At 39.8% G+C, this 22,073-nt stretch overlaps 1 protein-coding gene across 2 annotated transcripts; it reads left to right on the top strand.

Annotated features, from left to right (window-relative positions):
• Positions 1-2,949: 2,949 nt before the first annotated feature.
• MAT2B (methionine adenosyltransferase 2 non-catalytic beta subunit) lies at positions 2,950-20,671 on the top strand. Of its 2 annotated transcripts, none has more exons than XM_075541929.1 (7): positions 2,950-3,102; positions 13,293-13,487; positions 15,650-15,764; positions 15,946-16,098; positions 18,126-18,319; positions 19,210-19,323; positions 19,700-20,671. In XM_075541929.1, the coding sequence occupies exons 1-7, from the start codon at positions 3,073-3,075 to the stop codon at positions 19,868-19,870; spliced, it is 972 nt and encodes a 323-aa protein (XP_075398044.1). In that variant the 5' UTR covers positions 2,950-3,072; the 3' UTR covers positions 19,871-20,671. The 2 variants fall into 2 exon arrangements, with proteins under 2 accessions (XP_075398044.1, XP_075398043.1); XM_075541928.1 differs by lacking the exon at positions 2,950-3,102 and adding an exon at positions 5,372-5,528 and having other exon boundaries at positions 19,700-20,670.
• Positions 20,672-22,073: the final 1,402 nt, after the last annotated feature.

The raw sequence follows: 22,073 nt of genomic DNA on the forward strand, positions 1-22,073 counted from the left end.
TTGAAGCGTTCCATATTAAAAAAAAAAGAAAGAAAGAAAGAAAGAAAGAAAGAAAGAAAGAAAGAAAGAAGAACCAGGAATGGAATGTGTCTGTAGTGGTTACATAATCTGTTGTCAATTTGAGACTTAAGAGTGAAGGGGTGGGGTTAGCCTGTCAATCAGGTCACACCCTGATGACCTCATTTGGAGACGCAAAGGAGATAAATAGCTCTAGCTCGCTGGAGGCGGGACACACACTCACTCCCTGTGAGACATGCTTGCTGACAAGACACATGGACATATCCTAGAGCCCTGGAGCTGAAAGAGTCATATGGAGACCCCTGCCAGAGCTGAGATGCCTCTACCATTACTGGAGCCACAAGACTTTCCACCCACTGGCCTGTCATCTTCCTGCATTTGGTTTCATTGCCATGTGTTGCATGAGTCTGAAGAGCAATTTATAGATTAACATTGGACATAGGGGCTAATAGTGGATTTATGGACTTAATCTGGACTGGGCTAGGATGTTTTCTCAATATCCAATAAGTGTCTATGAATTTGTTTCTCTAGTCTACCCAGACTAATATACTGTCTTTAGACCTGGACCCCTTTGCTGGAAACCCCTTATACTCAGGGGAAGTGTGATGCCCAGACACGTGAAAGATCTATGGAATGGTGGGCCCACTGCTGCTGAAAGGAGGCAAAGACTCTCTTATTGCCAAAATAGAAAGCCTTACTCAAGAACTGGCTCTCTGAATTCAGACTTCTGGCCTATGCTGAGATAAAATAAATTCCTATTTGTTAAGCTATCCATTTATAGTATTATGTTATAGCTCTTATTCAAAACTAACTGCCATTGAGTTGATTTTGACCCATAATGTGACCTTATAGGGCAAAGTAGAACTGCCTCTGTGAGTTTCTGAGACAGTAACCCTCAGGAGTGGAAAGCCTCATCTCCCATGGAGTGGCTGGTGGTTTCAAACTGTTGACCCTGTGGTTGGTAATCCAACAGATAACCACTATGCCACCAGTACAGGGCTCTTTTACAGTTGAGTAAAATTGAATATAAATATACTTGTTGATGGGTGTTTGAATTGTTTCCAGTTCTTAGGCTATTTTTTAATTAATCTGATATGAATATTCTTATGTGTTTGGGTATATATAGTTTCTTTTCCCTTGACTAAACATGTTCTCGTTAGGTGTGTCATGTTGATCTAAATCATAGTGACCATAGGTACCATAGAATGAAACACTGCTACTGTGCCAACTTCACAAGTATTGTTAGGTTTGAGCCCGTTATTGGAGCCACCATGCCAATCCATCTCATTGAGAGTGTCCCTCTTTGTCCGTGCCCTTCTACTTTGCCAAGCATGTTCTTTTTCAGTGACTGGCCTTGGTAGTATAATAGGTTACTCATTGGGCCATAAACCTCAAGCTCAGAAGTTTGAAACTATCAGCAGCTCCAAAGGTGCAAGATCAGCCGTTCTACTCCCATAAAGATTTACAGTCTCAGAAAACCCTAGGGAAAGTTCAGGCTGCTAACCACAAGGTCAGCAGTTTGAATCCACCAGGAGAAAGAAGTAGCTTTCTACTCCCATAAAGAGTACAGTCTCAGAAACCCATAGCTCTACTCAGTCCTTTAGGGTTGCTGTGACTTGGAAAATACATTTTATGGCAGGAGTCTGGTTTGGTGGAGTTTGGTCTCCTGATAACATGTCTAAGTATGTGGCTAAACATGTGCCAAGGAAATTACTTCATCTTGGCATAGATGTATGTTTAACTTTACAAAAACTGCTCAGTCATTTTTCAGTGTTTGCATTACAGGAAATTCCTAGGTTATAAAACCCACACTTACAGTAACTCCTACTTGTCCTTTAACAATTTATAAATTTGCCCTCATTTTGAAACTATTGAACAAATAGCTCCAAAACACTTCTATTGAATTGGTCTGACTCATAGTGACCCTATAGAACCGAGCTTAACTGCCCCTTAGAGTTCAGCATCTCTTCTTTCTCCATAATGTGGTTTCAAACTGCTGATCTTATTAGCAGTTCAATGTCTAATCCCTTCATCACAATCAACTTCACTTGAGGATAGCACTGCTTTTCATGGTTAAAAGAGTTTGAGCCTTTGCCTTCACCAAGCCCCCAAATCCAAACTCTCTACTCTCAGGTTCATATCGACCCTCAGGGTTCCTGTGGCTGTAACTCTTAATGGGATCAGAAAGCCTCCACTTTTTCTTGAGGAAAGGGTACGGGTTTCACACTGTTGACCTTGGGGTGTAAGGCCCAAGACTTAAGTCACTATGCCACCAGGCTAAATAACAGTATGCACCTGTTCCAATTCACTTACAAATTCGATTTAAAGGCTTAAAATAGTTGTGACTAGATCTTGTTGGTTGTCTATAGTTATTTGAAAAGCACCATACGGCCCTGGTGGTACTCAGAGTACATATTGGGTTGCTAAATGCAAAGTTCAAACCCACCAACAACTTGGAAGGCTGACCATGAGATTTTCTGCACCTGTGGGGATTTATAATCTTAGAAACCCTAATAGGATTACTGTGAGTCAGAATTAATTCAAGGCAGTGCTTTATTTGTTTAGGTCGGGGAGCTTAAAGTATTAGAGAATTTTGTTTAACATGTTGTAATAATACAAGAAAGCCATCATTTGCATTGTTGCTGTGCTTCCCAGCTGCTGATTCCTGCTTTGCTTCTGCAAGAGAAATTGCAACAAGTCTTGACTGGAAGATTTTGTTGTTCTGTTTTCTGTTGATATACTGCTTCTATGGTTCTGTTAGTGAACTCTTGCTGGCTGGCAATTAACCATGAAACTTCTCATTGGGTATTTTCAAGACTGCTGCAGGGAATCAGCTGCCAGTTTACTACAATGCGGAACACTGCACGAGGTCCTGGGATTGGAATAAAAATGCTAATCCAAAAGGTCAAGTCAAGCAGCAGCAGTGCCTTTTCAGATGAACGCGGGTTGGGCTGGCCGGCAGCAGCGGCGGCAGCAGACAAAGACAGTGTAAGAGGAGGCAGACGCACGCCTAGAGCCATCCGGATTTGGCGTCCCGGAAATATTTCTGGAATCATGCCTGAAATGCCGGAGGACATGGAGCAGGTAGGAGCCAGATACTCCAGAAAGGAAGCATGCTTGAATTAGAGTGCTTTAAAAGCAGCCCAGTGCACTCTTGCCAAACACAAAAGGGGTGTTTAAAGAAACGGCATAGTTACTTGTTTCAAATAGCAACAACAAAGCAGAAACAGAAATAAATCGCTGTCACAGAACAGGCCAATTTTAATTCTTGGCCAGATTATGGCGATCTCAGCAAAGCTCATTACTGTACTTACAAAAAGAAAGCAAGAAAGCAGCAAAACAGAACAGCAGTTGTATTTACTTAGCCTGCTTGCAACGCTGCCTGTGAAGGTTCTATGTAAATTCTGATTTAGTTGTATGTTGCATACTCCGATTCTGTGTAAATTCTAATTTAGTTGTATATTGCATACTGTAGCCTGAATTAAGTCCACCAATTTATCTTTAGTTCTCTTTCAAGTTGTAGGCTCCATGGACTAGGGTATTGTATGTATAACCATCGCGGTTTATTTACTTCCTACCTTTCATCATTAAAGAGGATGATAAAAAAGCAAGCGGGTATATGCTTTTAAGATATGCCCAACTTTTACCTGGCAAGTATCCAAATTCGGATTTTAAATGCAGGCAAACTCTGTTCCTCAACTCTAGACATAGCTGCATTTATGATTACAATGCTTGTTGTTCGCATGTCCTTAAATCATCTTCATGTTGAACATTTAATGTTTTGTTTGCCCGGAAAGGTTAGGTTGAATTATATGTTGCAATAGAAACTTAAAAACAAAATCCTCAGTGTTCGAGAGGAAGATTCAAGAGGATTTTATTCCCTCCTCCCCACTTCGCTGGCTCAACTGAGGGTACTGTGCTTGTAGTTCTGGGCCAATTTATAGTGCTCTCCTAAAGTAATGCTAAATTCATTAGCAAGAACAGCCTGGATTATTTTTTTAAATGGAAACTTGAGGAGACCTCATACTCTTCTGCTACTGCCCTTAAGCAACTAGGTTTTTACTGGAATAAGGAAATGGATGGGCTCTTGTTGGGGGTTGGGTAGGAACAGGATTTCGACATAGAAAACTTCTTTTTGAGAAAGCTGCTCAATCTTCAGCTCTAAAATAAACCAGAAAGCAAACAATGCCTTCTAAGAAAAACCCCAGTGGTGGTTACTTTTGTGGGCGATTTTTGGATCTCTGTGTCTCCGGGCTTGCAACACTGTGCGGTGACAGTCAGTCTACGTTTCATTTTGCTCTACTTTCTTCTTAAGTTTCCCAGCCGCGGGAAATCCCTTCCCTATTGGTTTTTTAAACTGGATGGGAAAAACTTGTTGCATACTCCAGGCTACTGTTTCTAATTGTTAATTTCAAAAAGCCGCCTTCTAAGGAGTCAATGTCAGTCACAGCGAACCCACAGGCAGGGATAACTGTCCCTGTGAATTTCCAAGACTGTAACTTAACAGAAATAGAAAGGCCCAACTCTGCCCCTTAGGTGGGCTAGTGGTTTCGAACTGCTAACCTTGCAGACCGCCCGCAGCCCCACGCATAACCATTAAACCAGCAGAAATCCGCTAAAATGAGATTCTCATTCTGAAAATCTGGGGCAAGGTCCAAGAATGCATTTTTAAGAGGTATCCCAAGACTCCCTCCTCATCTTTTTCTTTTTCAACTAGTTAAAATCTTCTGGAAGAGAAAATATAAGTGGAAAGGTGTGTAGGTGCTTGCTTGACCTTGATGAAATTTCACACAAGCTATTTTTAAAATTAACATCCCAGAAAGACAAATGGATCTCTGAAGTGTTAATGACTCAGGGCCAACACTTTTATTTTTATTCCTTCTTGTTGTTAACCCCCTGCTCCCTCCGGCCCCCACCCCCCTCGCCCAGTCTGTCAAAAGTACCTGTGTTGTGTGGAGATGAATGTCCGGCCGCCGCAGTCCCTGTCCTCTCCTCTCCCAGGACTTTTCGATGTTTTATTCTACAGTATTAATTACATGCGCAGTTGATTCTCAGGTACTGCGCAAGGTTTGCAAACTTGAAACCCCGATTCAGCTCTGCCAAAATTCAACCCTTTCCCCCAACCAAGGAATTAAAAATAAAAGCACGGTCCGTCCCTTCCAAATTGAATCAACTGTGTATTACTGGAGACCCTATCTGCCATGTATCACTTTAAGAGTTGCGCATAGGTTGGGCGCGTCCCGCACATGCCCCGCCCCTTTCTGGGCGTCCGCCAAGCGTGACCAATCAATGGACGAGGCAGTGACGGCGGAAGCCGGAAGCGACCCGCGGGGGCCGGCCTCAGCCTAGGAGGGGCGGGCCGAGGCGGAAGGCACTGCGGCCCGGCGGGGTCTGGAGCTGGAGCGCTCGGGTACGGCTGTTGCGGCGGCGGCCCTAAGGCGGCAGAGATGGTGGGGAGGGAGAAAGAGCTCTCCATCCACTTTACTCCTGGGAATTGCAGGCTGCTGGAGGTGAGGGAGTGAGTGCGGGCGTCTCCGAGGGGAGAGTGGGCACCGAGCAGGATGAGCCTGGGTGGTGGGATCCGGGGTCGCCCCCAGGAGCATGGGCCGGCCGGAGCCGCCATCCACCCGGCCCGGGAGCGGAGGGTGGTGCCACCGAGCTCGTTTGCCTGCGCGCCCGCCCGCCCGGCAGCGTTCCCCTCTGCAGCCGCTCGCTGCTGGAAGCAGGCACGTCGGGTGTCACTTTCCGCTCCCCACTCTCAGCTCCTAGGAATGAAGAGTTCCTGCTGCAGCCCTCAATTGCTTTTTCTCTTTGATTCTTATTACTCGAGCCTATCAGCTTCTAGCTCTAAGAATGGAGGGACGGTTCTCACAAATAAGTTACCGATGACGATTAAAAAAAAATTAGGCACTGTGGTTTGCACTCTATCGGCAATGGACGTAGTCTTCATGTTACAGAGGAGGAAACAGGCTTCGAGGTTGAATCATGTGCCTAAACTCATACAGTAAGGTTCGAGTGGGGATTCAAATCCAGGTCTGTTTGATTGCCTCAGCTCTGAACCCCTACTCGGGTTGCTTAAAGACTATTGAGATCGAGAGATGCACCCTTCTATAATCCGTACATTCCCACCTCCGCTTCTCCATTCCAGGTTTTCTAACATTAATTTAATCCACAGACTATCTGGGAGTGAAAACATGACTAATCCCCGGACTAGTATAGTTATGGATGTAAGCGATGACTTTGGTAAAGCTTCCTTTTTAAACCTCTTCAAAATGTAGCCTGCGTTAGTGCTTTCACATTCCTTTAGGCCTTTGAAGGCCTCAAATTCCAGATTGAGGAACATTTTAAATTTATATATTGCCCTTTTGTGCTGAGTGTATAGTGGGATGCCTTGTCTGTTTGCGTTAATGTGTAAACAAATCCGAGTTTGCATATGTGTATGTATAGCGTTTAATTGGTTTCCACAGTAAGAATTATGGGAACTAACAGAATTCGGTTTTCATGTTTTCTTTAAAATGATACACCCAGGAACTCTAGTGGTGGAGTGGATTGTGCATTATTGATCTGCCAACTCTAAGGCAGTGATCCGAACTCACCAGGTGCTCTGAGGGAGGGAGATGAGCCTATCCACTGTAAGGGTGTAAGATTCTTGGAAAGCCCAACAGGGCAGTTCCACTCTGTCTTGTAGTGTTGGGGTGAGTTGGAATCGACACATGGCAGTGAATTTGCGTTAAGAGCTCACCACCTGTTTGTGTCTTTCTCACAACCCTGGAGGCAACTGTAGACAACCCTAGACAGAGTGAGAGAAAATGAAGAATAAAATAGAAAGAAGGCCAGCCTCATGGTCCAAGAGATTGGTGGAACCCCAAGACAGGCTGCCAGACACCCTTCAAATCCTGGAATCAAAACCCACCACGCCCATCACCTGTGAGCAAACAACAGACAGGCCCAGAGATGAAAGGTAGCGCTCATATTCCTCGGAAAAATCAACCCTTCTAGACCTTTTGCCCCCAAAGAAAACTCAGACTGCAGAAAAGGCAGGAAAAAAGGAAGAGAAAAGGGGAATCCAGGGAGGAAACTGGAAGACTACTGTTACAGTTGATCAAATTGTAACTAATGTTATGAAACAAAATATGTGTAAATTGTTGAAAGGAAAACTAATTTTGTCTGGCTTTTCACCCAAACCACAATAAAAAAATAAAAATCTGTAAGGTACTTGTCTTAAATAGTTAATGTTAGGAAAGCAGCCTAGTGGGATATTTTTTATTATTAAAACTCTGGGGACAGTAAGTCCTGGAGGGGTATTGGCTTACCTGTTGAGCATGAGTTGAAAACACCAGCTGCTAGGGGGAGGAGGAAGAAAGACAGGCTTCTGGAGATTGATGTCTCCTCTGACACCCCTGACAGGATCAGTTCTGTCCTATAGATCGGCTATGAGTGGCAACTTACTTGGTGATGAGTCTGGTTTGGCTTGGGTGTTGGGGGACAATAAGGTGATGTTAGAAGTTAATGACTACTGGTTAATGACTAGTAGTCATTATATCTTAAAAGTGTTCTAAATCTCAGGAATTGGTCCTCTAGGATCTGCCTCACGGTGAATTTTGTGAGGCTTTGCCAAAGTTAGAGGTTCTTAAAATAACTACTTTATTACTTTTGCCATTAAAATGTAAGCTAACTCCTCAGCTTTTGGTGCTCGCTAGTACATTCTTTACTTTTTCTTGACCACATGTTAGCACAAATGTGCTGAATTGGACCTCATGATCCTGGAGCATTTTGTTGGACTATTTTGAAAGAACCAGCTATCTCTCACTACCAATACAATTTGATAATTTGCTCAAGTACCACACTAGGAAATGTAGTGCTACATTTATTTATGTATATATTTATATGTATTTATTTATTTCAAGCTTTTTTTCCTCTTTGTCATCTGGATGTAACTGAATTCTGCGCACTAAAGATCACCCAATGCGTGGCAAAAGGCTAACTTAAAATTTATGAATGGTCTGTTTTATCATATCATAAAAGTTGAGGTCAACTTTAAGTGGACAAAATATTTTCAGATGTTGTGGTTTGGATTAACAAAGCAGCTTTTTTTATTCTTCTAGTCTTAGTTCTTTGAGTGTTTGGATAATCTTATGTTTTGCTTTTGCATGACTAAAAAAATTGATGGTACAACAGGTCATAGTAATATTTAGAGGACCCTTTGCCCCTAATAAAGCAAAATGAAAACCTATGTGCCATAAAAAAACATTGAGTAGATACCTGCTTATATAGAAACTAAAGCATTAGAATTTTTTTTGTTATATATTTGCTCGCCTCTCATCTAGAAAGAAGTAAGAAGACCCAGTTTCGAGTCCCAGCAAAACTTTAATATCTCCAGACTTCAGTTCCTCACTGGAAATAATACCTACCCCACTGCATATCAAACAAGACTGTTGGTATGATCAAAAGGCACATATATTAAAAAAGCAGTTTATATCACACTTGATGGTCTCCAATAAGATTCTCCACATCACTGTGTCTCAGTAAACTTTTGCGTTTCAGATTCATACTCTTTGAATATAAGCAATCCTTCAGTACTGACATCCGATCACTGGGTACCAGTTTCAAATCTTCCTCCAGGGACCTTATATATCTATATTACTCCAGGTAAAAGGTGGCATACTCTCCATGCAACCCAACACCCCCGACAAAGTGCCTTGTTTTTCCCTTAATACTGCATGTCAGCTCTAAGACACTCCTAATTATAAGGTTATATGGTTCTTTTTTTAAGAAGCACTAAAAATGCAAAACAAAAACCACTGGTAAACAACAGAATCTGTAATAGATAATCCGTTGCATTTAAGAGAGACGTTAAAATCTGGGGAAACTGAAACAGAATGGATAAAATACCACTGAGATCTTAATTCACTGTATGTTCACTGTTGTGAACTGAATGTGCCTACTTGCTTAGCTGGGCCATGATCTCAGTGTTAAGGCATTCCCTTCCATTTTTGCAATTTGATAAATTAGTCTATGTATTATAAATCACCTCCAGAATGTTAATGTAACCAGTTTAGAGATAGTTAATGAGGCAGGATGCAGCCCACAGGCGTATATTATATCCTCCACCCACCCACCCACCATAGTTTGGATATATTGTTAGGACTGTCCTCCAGTCCCTGGAGAAGGACATCATGCCTGGGTAAAGAGGAGGGGCAATGCAAAAGAGGCCCTGCACAGGATGATTGGCATAGGGACTGCAGCAATGGGCTCAGCATGGGAAGAATGGTGAGGACTGCCCAGGCCACTGTGATGTTTCCTTTAGTGGAGCATAGGGCTACTGTGGCTTGAAACCAATGGGGTGGCACCTAACAACAACCTCCACTGGTCCTAAAAACGTGTCACCACCAGGCAGAGGTCATGTGAGACTTGCTCACTGCTGCTCACACTTTCAGCACACTGTCTTAACACTTGGCAGACAGTAAATGAACACTTGTTGACTGGAAGGGATAGGTAGATATTGGTAATGCCAAGGTCAGAGATTAAAATGTGTTCCTTGACCTTGAGCACCTGGATGAGTAATGCTTTAGGGAAATTCCATTCTTTCAATTACCTTAGTGAGTACATATTTTTATTGTAGTTTCATTTTACAGTTCTATGCACGTTTTGTTTTGGGGTCCCTTTGTTTCCATTTGTTCTTTTTCCTGGCCCTTTTTTCTTTCTGAACTTTGTTTATGCACAGCAAATGCTGACTGGTTGGTCTCCTGATTGGTTTCAAAGCAGGTGTGTTCCTCACTAGTGATTGCTTAGTGTATAGGCCTATCTGTTGTGTAGCTGATCTTGGGCAGTAGATCCCATTTCAGGTTTGAAGGGTAAGGCCAGAGACTCAGGAGTTCCACTAATCCCGACAGACCACCAACTCTGGTTTTTCTTTTTAAATGACTTAGAATTTGTTCTACATTTTTCTCGCAGGTTGACCAGTACCTCCTGTGGTTCTAAAATAAACTGGTCTGCAGAGGTAGCTAGACCGTCGGGTCTTCCAGTATTGAAGGCTTTATGTAGTTCACGTGCCCTGTGCGCTAGCCTTACGGACTTAATGTTTCTTTGAGCCTGCTTTTCTTCACCCTCCTTTCCTTTGGATGGGATGAGACCATTAAACACGAATGTCGGATGGCTACTTGCTAACTTAAGATCCCAGGTGCTGCTCAGCCACTGAAGAACGTTGTCTTTGTAAACTAGCTGTCCTGTAGACTGGAGGCCCAGTGGGCTAGGTTCATTTTGAGTCAGTCTCTTGAGATGTGAGATTAAACTGGCAATCAGAGATCAGAGGGATTCCAGACCACCAAGACAGCACCAGGAGAGTAGCTCCTGTGGAGCAAGAGTCCATGTGTGTGAACTTCTTAGGCCTAGAGAACGATGGGTTAGAAGGTCCTTCTCCTAGAGTTGACTGAGAGAGAACGCCTGTTGATGGCACCCTGAATTTGAATTTATTCTTTCTAAATTGAGAAAATAAATTTCTATTTACTGGTATTTTTTATAGCAGCACGAGGTAGCTAAGATAGTAAATTCTCTGGATTGCAAGATGCTTTTTCCTTTGGCTTTTATGCCCACTTTCTCTTTTTAGCGGGACAGATAACCATCACCAAGGACATAGGTAATTATTTGCTTTGTGTGAATTAGAGAAATGGATGTTTATCAGGCCTTGAGATTTGATTTCAGACTGCAGCCTCCAAGTCACCATCTTCAGTATCACTCTTGTACCTGTTAGCAGGCTGAGGACTCCTCACCTCCTGAATCTTAAAACTCAGATAATTCACTTTGAGAACCACCCATCTAAAAGCTTACCTATTCACTTTCTTCTTGAGAGTGAGGTAAACAGTAAGAAACCAAGAAGAAATCAAATGGTGCATCTCTTCATGTATTTTCCCAGGATTCCACAGCTTACTTTCATGTAAACTGGTTTTCTGATTATATCTACTAGATTTGGCATGCTTTCTCCTCTTCACAATTCAGTCCATGGAGAGCTGTTTTCTTGCCAAAATTAAGCTTGTTTTGTTGGCTGAAATTGTTGTTTCCTTAGACCAATTGGCTGAGGGTCAAGTCTAGATTAATTTTCCTTCAACTTTTAAAGTTTCTGGAAATTAGTAAAAGTAATGAAAACTATCTTCAGGAATTTACCTCTATACTGTTGTTTATTTCAGGTTTTTCCTCCAATGGAAATAACCTGACTGATTTTTTTTTTTAATGTTTCACTGGGCAAGTTGAACTAAATAAATGAATTGACCGGCTGACTGAAACCATGACACAGTATTGTTTTATTCTGTTACACAGAGAATCACAGTGAGTTAAAATGATAGTGTACAGCACCTAACATGAGCTCAGAAAAATCTTCAGATGTTTTCGCATAAAGCAACTCATAATTAAGTGACTATATTAAGACCACTCGAAATATTGACCTCAACTGTTTTGTTTTTTAGATAATAAATTTGACTATGTTCAAACATATAGGAGGAAACTTGGTGGCCCCCTCTTAGCAAGAAGGGGATAATTTGTAATTCTGCCTTGGAAACATAAAATGTATATTGTTTCCAAATCATAGTTGTCTTTTACTTCTGCACTTAAAGATTTTTAAAATTTTCCACAGCAGCATGAACCAATTCAAACCATTTCAGTGTTTTCTTTTTAGTCCTCTGTGTTTCTTCATGTTAACGTCTTGACGTAGGTAAATCTGGAACTTAATGCAGGAGTCTGTTGAACAGTTGGTTAATTTTATAAAGTATATTAGTGCTGTAAATACTAAATTTACATTTTTCAAAAGTCTTGTGAATTGCTGACGAATTCTGTAACTTGGGCCCATCAATATTTGGTATATAAATTGCTGAAGTTTTAAATAGAATCTGGAATTAAAAACTTGAAGACCAGACATGCCTGATGTGTAAAACATGGCAAAATACCAGCTTAAGTAAAAAAAATATTGCTTATAAAAAAGTATCAGAAAGTGAAGCTGTTATTTTCAAGATGCCCTTCAGCTAGGAGTGTATATACTTCTGAAGGTGGTGTTTCCATCCCTCCACTCTTTCCTGGAATAATTCTGTGCTCTTGAGTTTCCACCATGGAGACGGGAGTTTGGGCATTCTGGATCAACTCAAATCATGTTCCTTCTAAGTGTTCTTTGAGTTTAGGGAACGAGAAGTGTGAAGGAGAAAGATCAGGGTGCTGAGGTAGGTGGGATAAGATTTCCCAGTGAAATTCTTACCAAACAGCCATTGCTACATTTCAAAGAATGAGCAACTACATTATTATCATCTGATGTTGAGGAAAATTCCTGTGGACAGCCTTCATGGTTTTGTTCTCACTCATGTAGTTTTCATTAAAACTTTTTTCCGAAGTTTCCATAATTGTCCTGTGTTCTTCATGAAACTCTATCAAGGTCATTGCATTAGTGTTCCACAAGACAGCCTTCTGATGCCATTGCAGGGGTGTTAGGCATTGGGCTGCTAGCCACAAGGTCATCAGTTCTAAACCACCCCCAGCTCCCTGGGAGAAAGATTAGACTTTCTACTTTAGTAAGCGTCTACAGTCTTAGAATTGTACTCAGCCTATGGGGTTGCTCCTAGTCAGAATCCATGCCATAGCAGTGAGCTGGGCTTCTTGTAGTCCTCTGAATGGACCTCTCTGCCTTGAATTAAGTTGGTCCAGCATACTCCTCAAGCTGTTTGATTGGTCTTTTTTTTTTTAACCCTAGCTAGACTAAGACAAGTGTATGACTGAGCTGCCACCCCACTTGTGGTAGAGACCATCTCAAATCGGGTGCTGGTTTAGTCTGACCCCTGCAACTATGAGCTGGACTTCTAGTAGCAGTACTTTTTGACAACGGTGTAAAGTCCAAATGTATAATTAGGCTGTCAAATAAGCAGCATTAGTTGTGTATTTTTCTAAGTCGACAAAAATCATTGAAATTGGTGTTCCTTGGTCATTTGGAAATCATTGGTCATCATTAATGATTTTTTTCATTATTAACATGAAATTTGATTTATCCAATTATGATAATGCCTTGCAAATAGCATTATGAAATAAAATCTATAAATTGCTTTTTTATTATGATATATTAAGATTTTTCTTGAGTGGTAGCAACTATCAACAAAATTTGACTGATCTTTGTTCTAATTTAAGAACTGGCTTTTAAACATGAATCACCTGCTTAGACCTGAAGCATTTAGTAAACAATGATGGTGACCAGAGAGACTTATATTCAGAGGAATTAATCTCTTCTCCCTCCGTTCCCCTGTTAGGAGGAAGTTAACATCCCCAGCAGGCGGGTTCTGATTACTGGTGCCACTGGGCTTCTTGGCAGAGCCGTATACAAGGAATTTCAACAGAATAATTGGCATGCTGTTGGCTGTGGCTTTCGAAGAGCAAGACCAAAATTTGAACAGGTTAATCTGTTGGATTCTGATGCAGTTCATCACATCATTGATGATTTTCAGGTATGGTTTAAAGTCTGTGTATTTTAACACAAAGCATTTATTAAGTACTGTATATATTGGAATATAAGCCGACCCGAATAAAGCCGAGGTACCTAAGTTTGCCACAAAAATTGCATTAAAAAATGTGCTAAAAAACTCAGCTTATACTCAAGTAGATACAGTACATTCAAGCAAGTTGCTGTACTTAACAGTTGATGGGGAAAATCCATTATTTTTTAACTCCATGAGCTTTTGAAGTACTCTCTTTTATTGCTCTTTTCAGGGTTGGCAAGGTACTGATGTATACAGTTCTTAAAATGACTACATCGTTGATAGTGGAGGCCCCAAATCCACTTGTACGCGGATGGAGTCTCTGGGGACTCCCACTCACCATAGTCGAGGAATGTCAATTGTCTTAGTGTCAGACGGAGAGCATGCAAGAATGGATTTCAGCATCTGTCATTTGGCCGGAATGTAACACTTTGTCATTAGATCTCCCTTTTGACCCATTTTGAATTTGTTCTTTTTTATTGAAGTTTTTTTCTGTTTTATTTGGTATAATTGTTGCTGGGCTGTGTGTATGTGAGAGGGTATGTATGTGTTAGGGAAATCAGGATTTACAAAGACACTAAGGAGATTAATAATTACGTGGGGAAACTCAAGGGGTGGGAGGGTGGGGTTGGAAATGGGGAGCCAACAGCCTTGGCTACAAGAAGGAAGAAAATGTTCAAAAGCTGACTGTGACGAAGAATGCACAGCCCTTCTGCTATGATTGAACTGTTGAATTGTATGATGCTAATTATATCTCAATAGACCTGTTAAAATGATTAGGCTGAGAGGTCAAAAATGACTGAAAGATGAAGCATAATATTAAAAGTTAATATTGAGGGAATGCCTTCTAAATAGCACTTTCTATAAAATACTTTTTGAATGTTAACTCTAAACCTTACACACTGCAGACCAGGTGTCATCATTGCCATTGAGAGCCGAGAAAACAGGCAGACTCAGAGGCTAAGCAACAGAACATGCTGAAGGTGACTTGGGTTCTGATCTACCTCTGATCAAGTCTACAGTGCTTGTTCTCTCTAAGCATGGGCCAGGGAGCACCTGTGTCAGTCACTTGAGGAACAACTTCTCAGTCTGCACTCCTAGAGATTTTAATTCAGTAATTCTGTGGTGGAGCTCAGGACTCAGCATTTGTGAATAGGCACATTCACGTTGAAAACCACTGTCAGGCCTTCTTCATGCATTGTTGAGAAGGGAGGATTGGGGATGTGAGGATAATAGTCCTTTTCATCTGTGTCCATTTCAAATCTTAGCCTGGCTCATAACCTGTAGGAATTGGGTGATCCATCTGACCCTCTGCAGTCGGGTTTGAGACAGTTCATGCAGGCTACACTCCATGCTGAGAATTTGCCTTTCTATCCCAGATAGATTGAACCAGAATCTACATTTTAACTAGATCACCAAGTAGTTAAAGATCACATCCGGAGATCTATGCAAATCATTTTGAACATGTAGATTCATATACATCCATATATCTGGGTGGGAAAAGCAAATTTTCAATAGCAAGATCCAGCTGCAGTGAACAGTTCTGAGCCCTGCTCTGTAGCCTCTAGTTTAATTTCTAGCTCATTCTATTGAAACAGCCTCTTTAGCTGTATTTCCCCCTCTTAATGAGGTCCTTGCTTTTACAGGTCCTACCACAGATGCTGTACAAATGCTCAAAGAGAATATAATTTTCATGTATAGTTGATTTTCTTTAAAGAATTTGCCAGCATTGAATTTATGAACTAATATAAAGTTATTATTACTCTCCCTTTAACACAAATGTACTATTTAGTTTAGGCCAAATTAATCATACGACTTAGAGTTCCTTTTTCACATCCAAATTAGGGTCTGGAGCCTGTTTTGATGTAGAAAAAGCATTGTTGGCACACACAGCTTTCTTGGTAGGGATTACTAAATTGCTCTTTCATTTTATGGACCTATATATGTTTTTCAAGAAGATTGAGCCTCGCAAAGAAGCAAAATACAATTACATTAAAAAGGAAATTTATTTATTTCTTAGTTGAGGTAACAGTGACTTAACAAATATTTTTCTCTGACTTTACTTTACAAAGGCTGTAGCTACTCTTTCATTTCCATTTTGGCTTAAAAATGCGTCAATGCTTACCTTTCAGCCCCATGTCATAGTGCATTGTGCAGCAGAGAGACGGCCAGATGTTGTAGAAAGCCAACCAGATGCTGCTGTTCAACTGAATGTGGATGCTTCTGGGAACTTAGCAAAGGAAGCAGGTAATGATGACTGGATAACAGCATGATAACATTGAAAATCACGTTGTTTTTTAAGATTTAGCTTTTATACAATGCTTGTGAGAGGCTGCATTTTGTGTGTGTATGTCGTGGAGAATAAACCTTTATAAGTTCCTGTAAACAGTAATGGCAATTAATTTAATAGATATTTTTGTCTCTTTAGCTATGATTGGAGCATTTCTAATCTATATTAGCTCAGATTATGTATTTGATGGAACAAATCCGCCTTACAGAGAAGACGACATAGCAAATCCTCTAAATTTGTATGGCAAAACAAAATTAGAAGGAGAAAAGGCGGTCCTGGAGAATAATTTAGGTATGGTATAATCTTTTTAGCCTTTAATTAATGTTAAAAATAATCTTTTTTATGTTTATCTTTTAGGATGTATATTTTTTTTATTTGAAAAATTACCTAACTTAAATCACTGGAGTAAAGATAGAGACTAAAGAAAAGAAAAAGAAGAATCTTAGAAGTTCTAAAATGTAACTATTGTCTGGATCCTTTCAGACTTTGCTACATCAATATTGACATCTTTGTTTTACAGAAAAGAAATCATCTAGTACACATTTTTATAATCTATTTTCAAATTTTATAGTATATTGTCATTTTCCTTAGCATTAGGTATTCTGTTAATGTGCATCAAAGGAACCCTGGTGGCATAGTTATTTATTGGGTGGCTAACTGGAAGGTCAGCAGTTCAAAACCATTAGCCGCTCTGGGAGAAAGATGAGGCTTTTTACTCCTGTAAAGTGTTGATCTTGGAAACTCGGTGTTTGCAACTTTGCCCAATTCAAAACAAAACAAAAGTCACTGCCATGCATCAGTGCTGACTCAGAGCACCCCCCTGTGGGTTTCTTTGAGACTGACTCGTTCTGGAGTAGAAAACCCAGTCTTTCTCCTGCAGAGCTGCTGGTGGTTTCCAACTGCAACCATGCGGGTCACCAGCAGGGCTGCTTACTGTAGAGCGCAACTCCCCACTTGCACGAACCTGTACAGGCCGAGACTTGCTTCTCCACTGACACACAGGGGATGCTTCCATCTCGGTGCTGTTCTCTCGCCGTGTTAAAACATGTGTCATTGTCCTTTGTGTGTGCATGCGTGTCATGATTGGGAAAGGGCTCGGCAGCAACTGTTTTTTCCCTTTTAAGATTTTAATTTATAACGGGGTTTTCATTTTGCCGTGTCTCCTCCCTCTCCCCCCTCCCACATCTTTGGATTTCAGTGCATGGATCTCTAAGATACCTTATCTCGACGAATGCCTGCATAATACTTAATAGCTCCCCTGTACTAAACTGTTGCTTTGAGAAACATCCCCTAAGATCAAATCCCTTGTTAATGGATAGTTTTTCAGTTTATCATTCCTTTAGGATTCACCCTTGAATCTATATCTGAATATAATTGTCTAGTGAGGTAGTTTAGTTTTTAAAGAAAATGTTCATGGGTTTTCAATTACAAAGTAACTTATCCAACCACTAGCCCCTGGTTGGCACAGTTGGTGCTCAGCTGCAAATGAAGGGGCTTTGGTTTAAAAACGAGGAGAAAGGCCTGATGACCTGCTCTCATAGCCCTCTGCCCTTCCCTGCCCTCCCCAAAACCAAAGCTACCAAAAACCAGTGAAGCGTTGGCAACACACGGGTCCACATGAGTTGGCAGTGACTCGATTCCAGTGAGATCTAAAGAACATTGTAACCAACAACAGAGACCTATATAGAGTCGAAATAGCTCAATGTCATATAATCAGTCGTTGTGTGAATAATGCGGTTAATTCCCACACACCTTTCACGTAGATACACCAATTATTAATGTGTTTTGTTTCATTTATAAACGTTGACTGAACTCCGTGAAAATTAGCTGTATTTCAAACCAGAACCATGCTGCATAATTATAACACAATTAGCACATTAAGGGAGTCTTATATTAATACACACAATTGAATTTATAATGTATTAGACTAAACTGCATAGTCCATGTTGGAATTTTTCTAATTGTTACAATGCCTTTTATTGCTTTTTAATGTTGACTCTCGTATCCACCTAAGGATCACTCAGTGTGTTCCATTGCCATGTTTTTATTTTTAATGATGATAATATTTCCTAAATTATATATAATGATATTAAATATATATATATATAATATATATGTGACTATATAAATGCCAGAAGACATTTTAAAACATCCTTGATCACATTTGTTAAGATGAATTATTAAAGACAAGCATGTCATTTTGGTACATTTTTTATCAAATGCATCTTTCCTATTTTAATGTTTAAAGCCACACATTTTGATCTTACATCAAAACTTAAGAAGTAGTTTCAAAACAGTCTGCTTTTATTCATCTCTAGGAGCTGCTGTTTTGAGAATTCCTGTTCTCTATGGAGAAGTAGAAAAGCTTGAAGAAAGTGCTGTGACTATTATGTTTGATAAAGTGCAATTCAGCAACAAGTCGGCCAACATGGACCACTGGCAGCAGCGGTTTCCCACTCATGTCAGGGACGTGGCTTCTGTGTGCCGTCAGTTAGCAGAGAAGAGGATGCTGGTAGGAATCATTGAAAACCAGATTCCTAAAATCCGCTTTTTAAATATCTTGCCTCTCTTTCCAACTTAAATTTTTACAGTATACTTTGAGAGTCAATGCGTGGACATTATGGTGTTTTATTTAAATTACTATGTGAAGACTAATGATGCTTTTGTGTTTGAATTTATTTCTCAAACAATAAACCACGCTTATTGTTTCTTGCAAGATGGCTGAGAAGGTCTGCCATTTCTTTGGATAACAAAATAATCACCTAATGTCTTTTAAGAAGTTACTCTGATTGAAATATATGTAGCACCAAAGATAAATTTAAGTAAAAATTTGTATTTTTAGTCACTTTAAAAATAATTTGTTTTTGTTGGTTTGTCTTCCAAGATATTTGACTAACGGTTAATTTTAAATATTTGAAAACATTACAGCTAAATAGAATATAACAAAGATGAGAGCCTGATTTGGGTCAGAATATAAAGACCACATTTTTTATATATAAAAATGTATACAACAATTATACTACTTATGAATGTTCTGAAGAGATTATCTTGAAAATGATTCTATTAAGGTTTAGTTTTTGCTTTGGAGAATTAGAAATACTCATTAAATCAAACTCTTTCCATAAAACTCTAATTAGGATTCTCTCTGGTTAAATGAGATTTGAGCTGGTTTTATTTTCATCTTAAATAAAGCCTTGAAATTAATTCTAGGGTTTGATTTTATATTTTAGCCAGGATCATCTATAGAAATTTAATTTCAGGTATCTTGAGAGCTTTTCCAGAAAAGGAGGGGTAGATATTAATTCCTGGGCCTTTATAACTCGTCATCTTGTCAAACCTACCACCCCATTCAACTCAGATCACTGAAATTAATTTGAAATGTTTTTGGTCCATTTTTGTTAGGACCCATCAATTAAAGGCACCTTTCACTGGTCAGGAAACGAACAAATGACCAAGTATGAGATGGCATGTGCCATTGCAGATGCCTTCAACCTCCCTACCAGCCACTTGAGACCTGTAAGTACATGGCATTCAAAGTCAGTCACCGCGCATTCTGAAAGTTCTCAGGACAGTGTTTAGCATTGATAACATTGTTCTTCTTGCCCTGGACCACCTGGTAGATAACTTCATTTCCAGTACTGATTAAAATGAACTCTGCCTGTATATTAACACTTTATAGCACTACTTTTCTTAGGATTATTTTGAAAAAAGGAATCCATGAATTTGAAGTCAGTAGAAAAGTACTGTTTTGATTGTAGCTGGGCGTATGTATTAATTTTTCTAGGTTTGATCAAATCAGAATCCGTATGCAAACGACATTGTATAAAATATAAAACCTTAACAAATGGCCCATCGTCTACTGCTAATGTTTTATTTTCACTTTTCTTTAAAGATTACTGACAGTCCAGTATTAGGAGCCCAGCGTCCGAGAAATGCTCAGCTTGACTGCTCGAGATTAGAGACCCTGGGCATTGGTCAGCGCACTCCATTTCGAATTGGAATCAAAGATTCACTCTGGCCATTCCTCATTGACAAGAGATGGAGACAGACGGTCTTTCATTAGTTTGTGAGGGTGTGTATGTGTGCGCGCGCGCGTGTTTTTTAAGGAAAAGTGCAGTGTGTGGCGTGGCACTTTTTATCACAAAAGGAACTAGTTTTGTATCCGTGCTCTTTAATTGTGACACTTATGATCTTTCAGGTAAATAAGGCTCTTGCACTAGTGGGATTAAACTAAGGAGCCATGATGCTCTGCTTGAAGTAATGATGTTTCCTTTATCTTTTTGTTTGTCCTGACCGAATGATGTGCTGTTGGCCATAGTAAATTATGATTCTTGATTACTTGAGAGCCATGATGAAACAGATCTGCTGTAGACTTTGGTGTGAGGGGAGGTGATATGCATTATTTGTGCCCATAACCTCTACACTTTCAGGAGGTTTGCAACTGTTGGCCCTTTTGTGTTTATTGTTTTTTTTGTTTGTTTGTTTATTGTTTTAAAGCGTATTGAGTGTGAAAATCACTGGTATTCATTATTGCTTTTGCTTGAGCTCAAATCAGAATGTTTAAAGAAAGAAACTTTATTTTTGCAACATAAATGCAGTTTTTAATGCTTAAGATGTTTCAAAATGATATGTATATTTGAACTTCTGCAGCTTGATGTCGCCTGCTTGCTTTTAGTGTATGGTGAGGCCTTGAGAGAGAGTGTGTATGTATTGTATTTTTAAAACATATCTATATCTATAAAACTGTCCTTTACACTCCATGTTGCCGTGACGTTTCATGGGAATGGTTGTAGGAATAACAAGCCTTTGTACGTTTTTGGTCCATTCATGAATACTAATAAAAACATACTGCTAAGAATGTTTCGATTTCTTTCATTTCTTATTTTTAAATGTCAAGACCAAATTCTAAGCTCATTGTCCTGCTGCTTTAATTTTTTTAAATTACATTTTTTTCCCAGACGATCGTTTTATTGTTGCTGTTTGGGGTAAAGGGGGCACTCACTTTATAAATATTAAAACCAATAAAATCTGTACAAATTAAACTTTTTATATAAAAAATTGTTAAACAGTGAAAGTCAATGGCATGAAGATTCGGCCCCCTCACAATCGTTCCAACCTTTCCCACTGTCACATCTGAACTCCTTTCAGATTTTACATATATGTGTGAGTATGTAAACATATCGAGGCACTCGGAGGTGCTATACTTAACATTCAGCTGTGATCTGCACGGTCAGCAGTTCAAAACCACCAGCTGCTGCTCTGGAGAAAGCGAGGTTTTCCTACTTCAGTAATGAGTCTAGAAACTCACCAAGTCACTTCTACCGTCTTCCATGGTCACCATGTATCCACATCAGCTCCATGGCAGTGGGGTGTAGACTGTTCATTTCCCTGATAGAATTGGGACCCAATTACATATCCTCGTCAGTCTTTTTTCTTACATTAAAAAAATGGGTTTTTTTTCTTGGAAGCATACAAATCAAACTTACTCTTTTCATTGGCTGCTGGGTAATTGCGCTTGTCTCTCGTTAAAGCTCCAGCAGGTATCCTGCAGCCTGTAGCAAATACATAGCCTGCATTGGCGCACACATGAGTGTATCTCCCACAATAAAAAATTACATTTTTATGTAACATCTGATACATAAAATATAGCTCATATATATTGAGATATAAAACAATAAATGATGCTATTGAACATACTGCTTCAGATCAAGAATGTTATGTGCTAGCTGATATTGTGTGTGTTTGTAGTAAAAAATGTATGTAATAAATCTTGCCGTTGTGTATTTTTATATTTTTAAATGTACACTAAAGTGGCATTAATTTTCCTCACAATGCTGTGTGGACATCATCATGCCCAATAGTTTTCCATCATCTCAAATACAAAATATATAGGCTTTCAACAGTAGCCCCCTCTCCCTTTTATTCTGCTTTCTGATTGTGAATTTCCCTATTCCAGAAATTTCATGTGGTTGGTTTGACTATTACCTAAAAACTGTTCTATATGAGGGAGTACCCTCAAAAGCCGGAATTGTGCTGGACAGAGTAGAGCTTTTGTAGTACACATTTCCCCCCACTAGGAGAGCATGGAGCAACTCGCTCTGGGTTAGTGCACCCTGTGGCATCACCAGAGAAGCTTCTTTCTGGTCACTGAATTTTTTTGTATAAGCAGTTTCACTCAAACGTCGTTTTTTGGTGATGTATTTTAAAATGACAGCAAGTGGCTATGAAATTTTGTTTCCTGCTCGGGAACTTCTATTGTGTTGGTG

This window comes from Tenrec ecaudatus, chromosome 2, assembly GCF_050624435.1.
Source record: "Tenrec ecaudatus isolate mTenEca1 chromosome 2, mTenEca1.hap1, whole genome shotgun sequence".
In the NCBI taxonomy this organism is placed as follows: domain Eukaryota; kingdom Metazoa; phylum Chordata; class Mammalia; order Afrosoricida; family Tenrecidae; genus Tenrec; species Tenrec ecaudatus.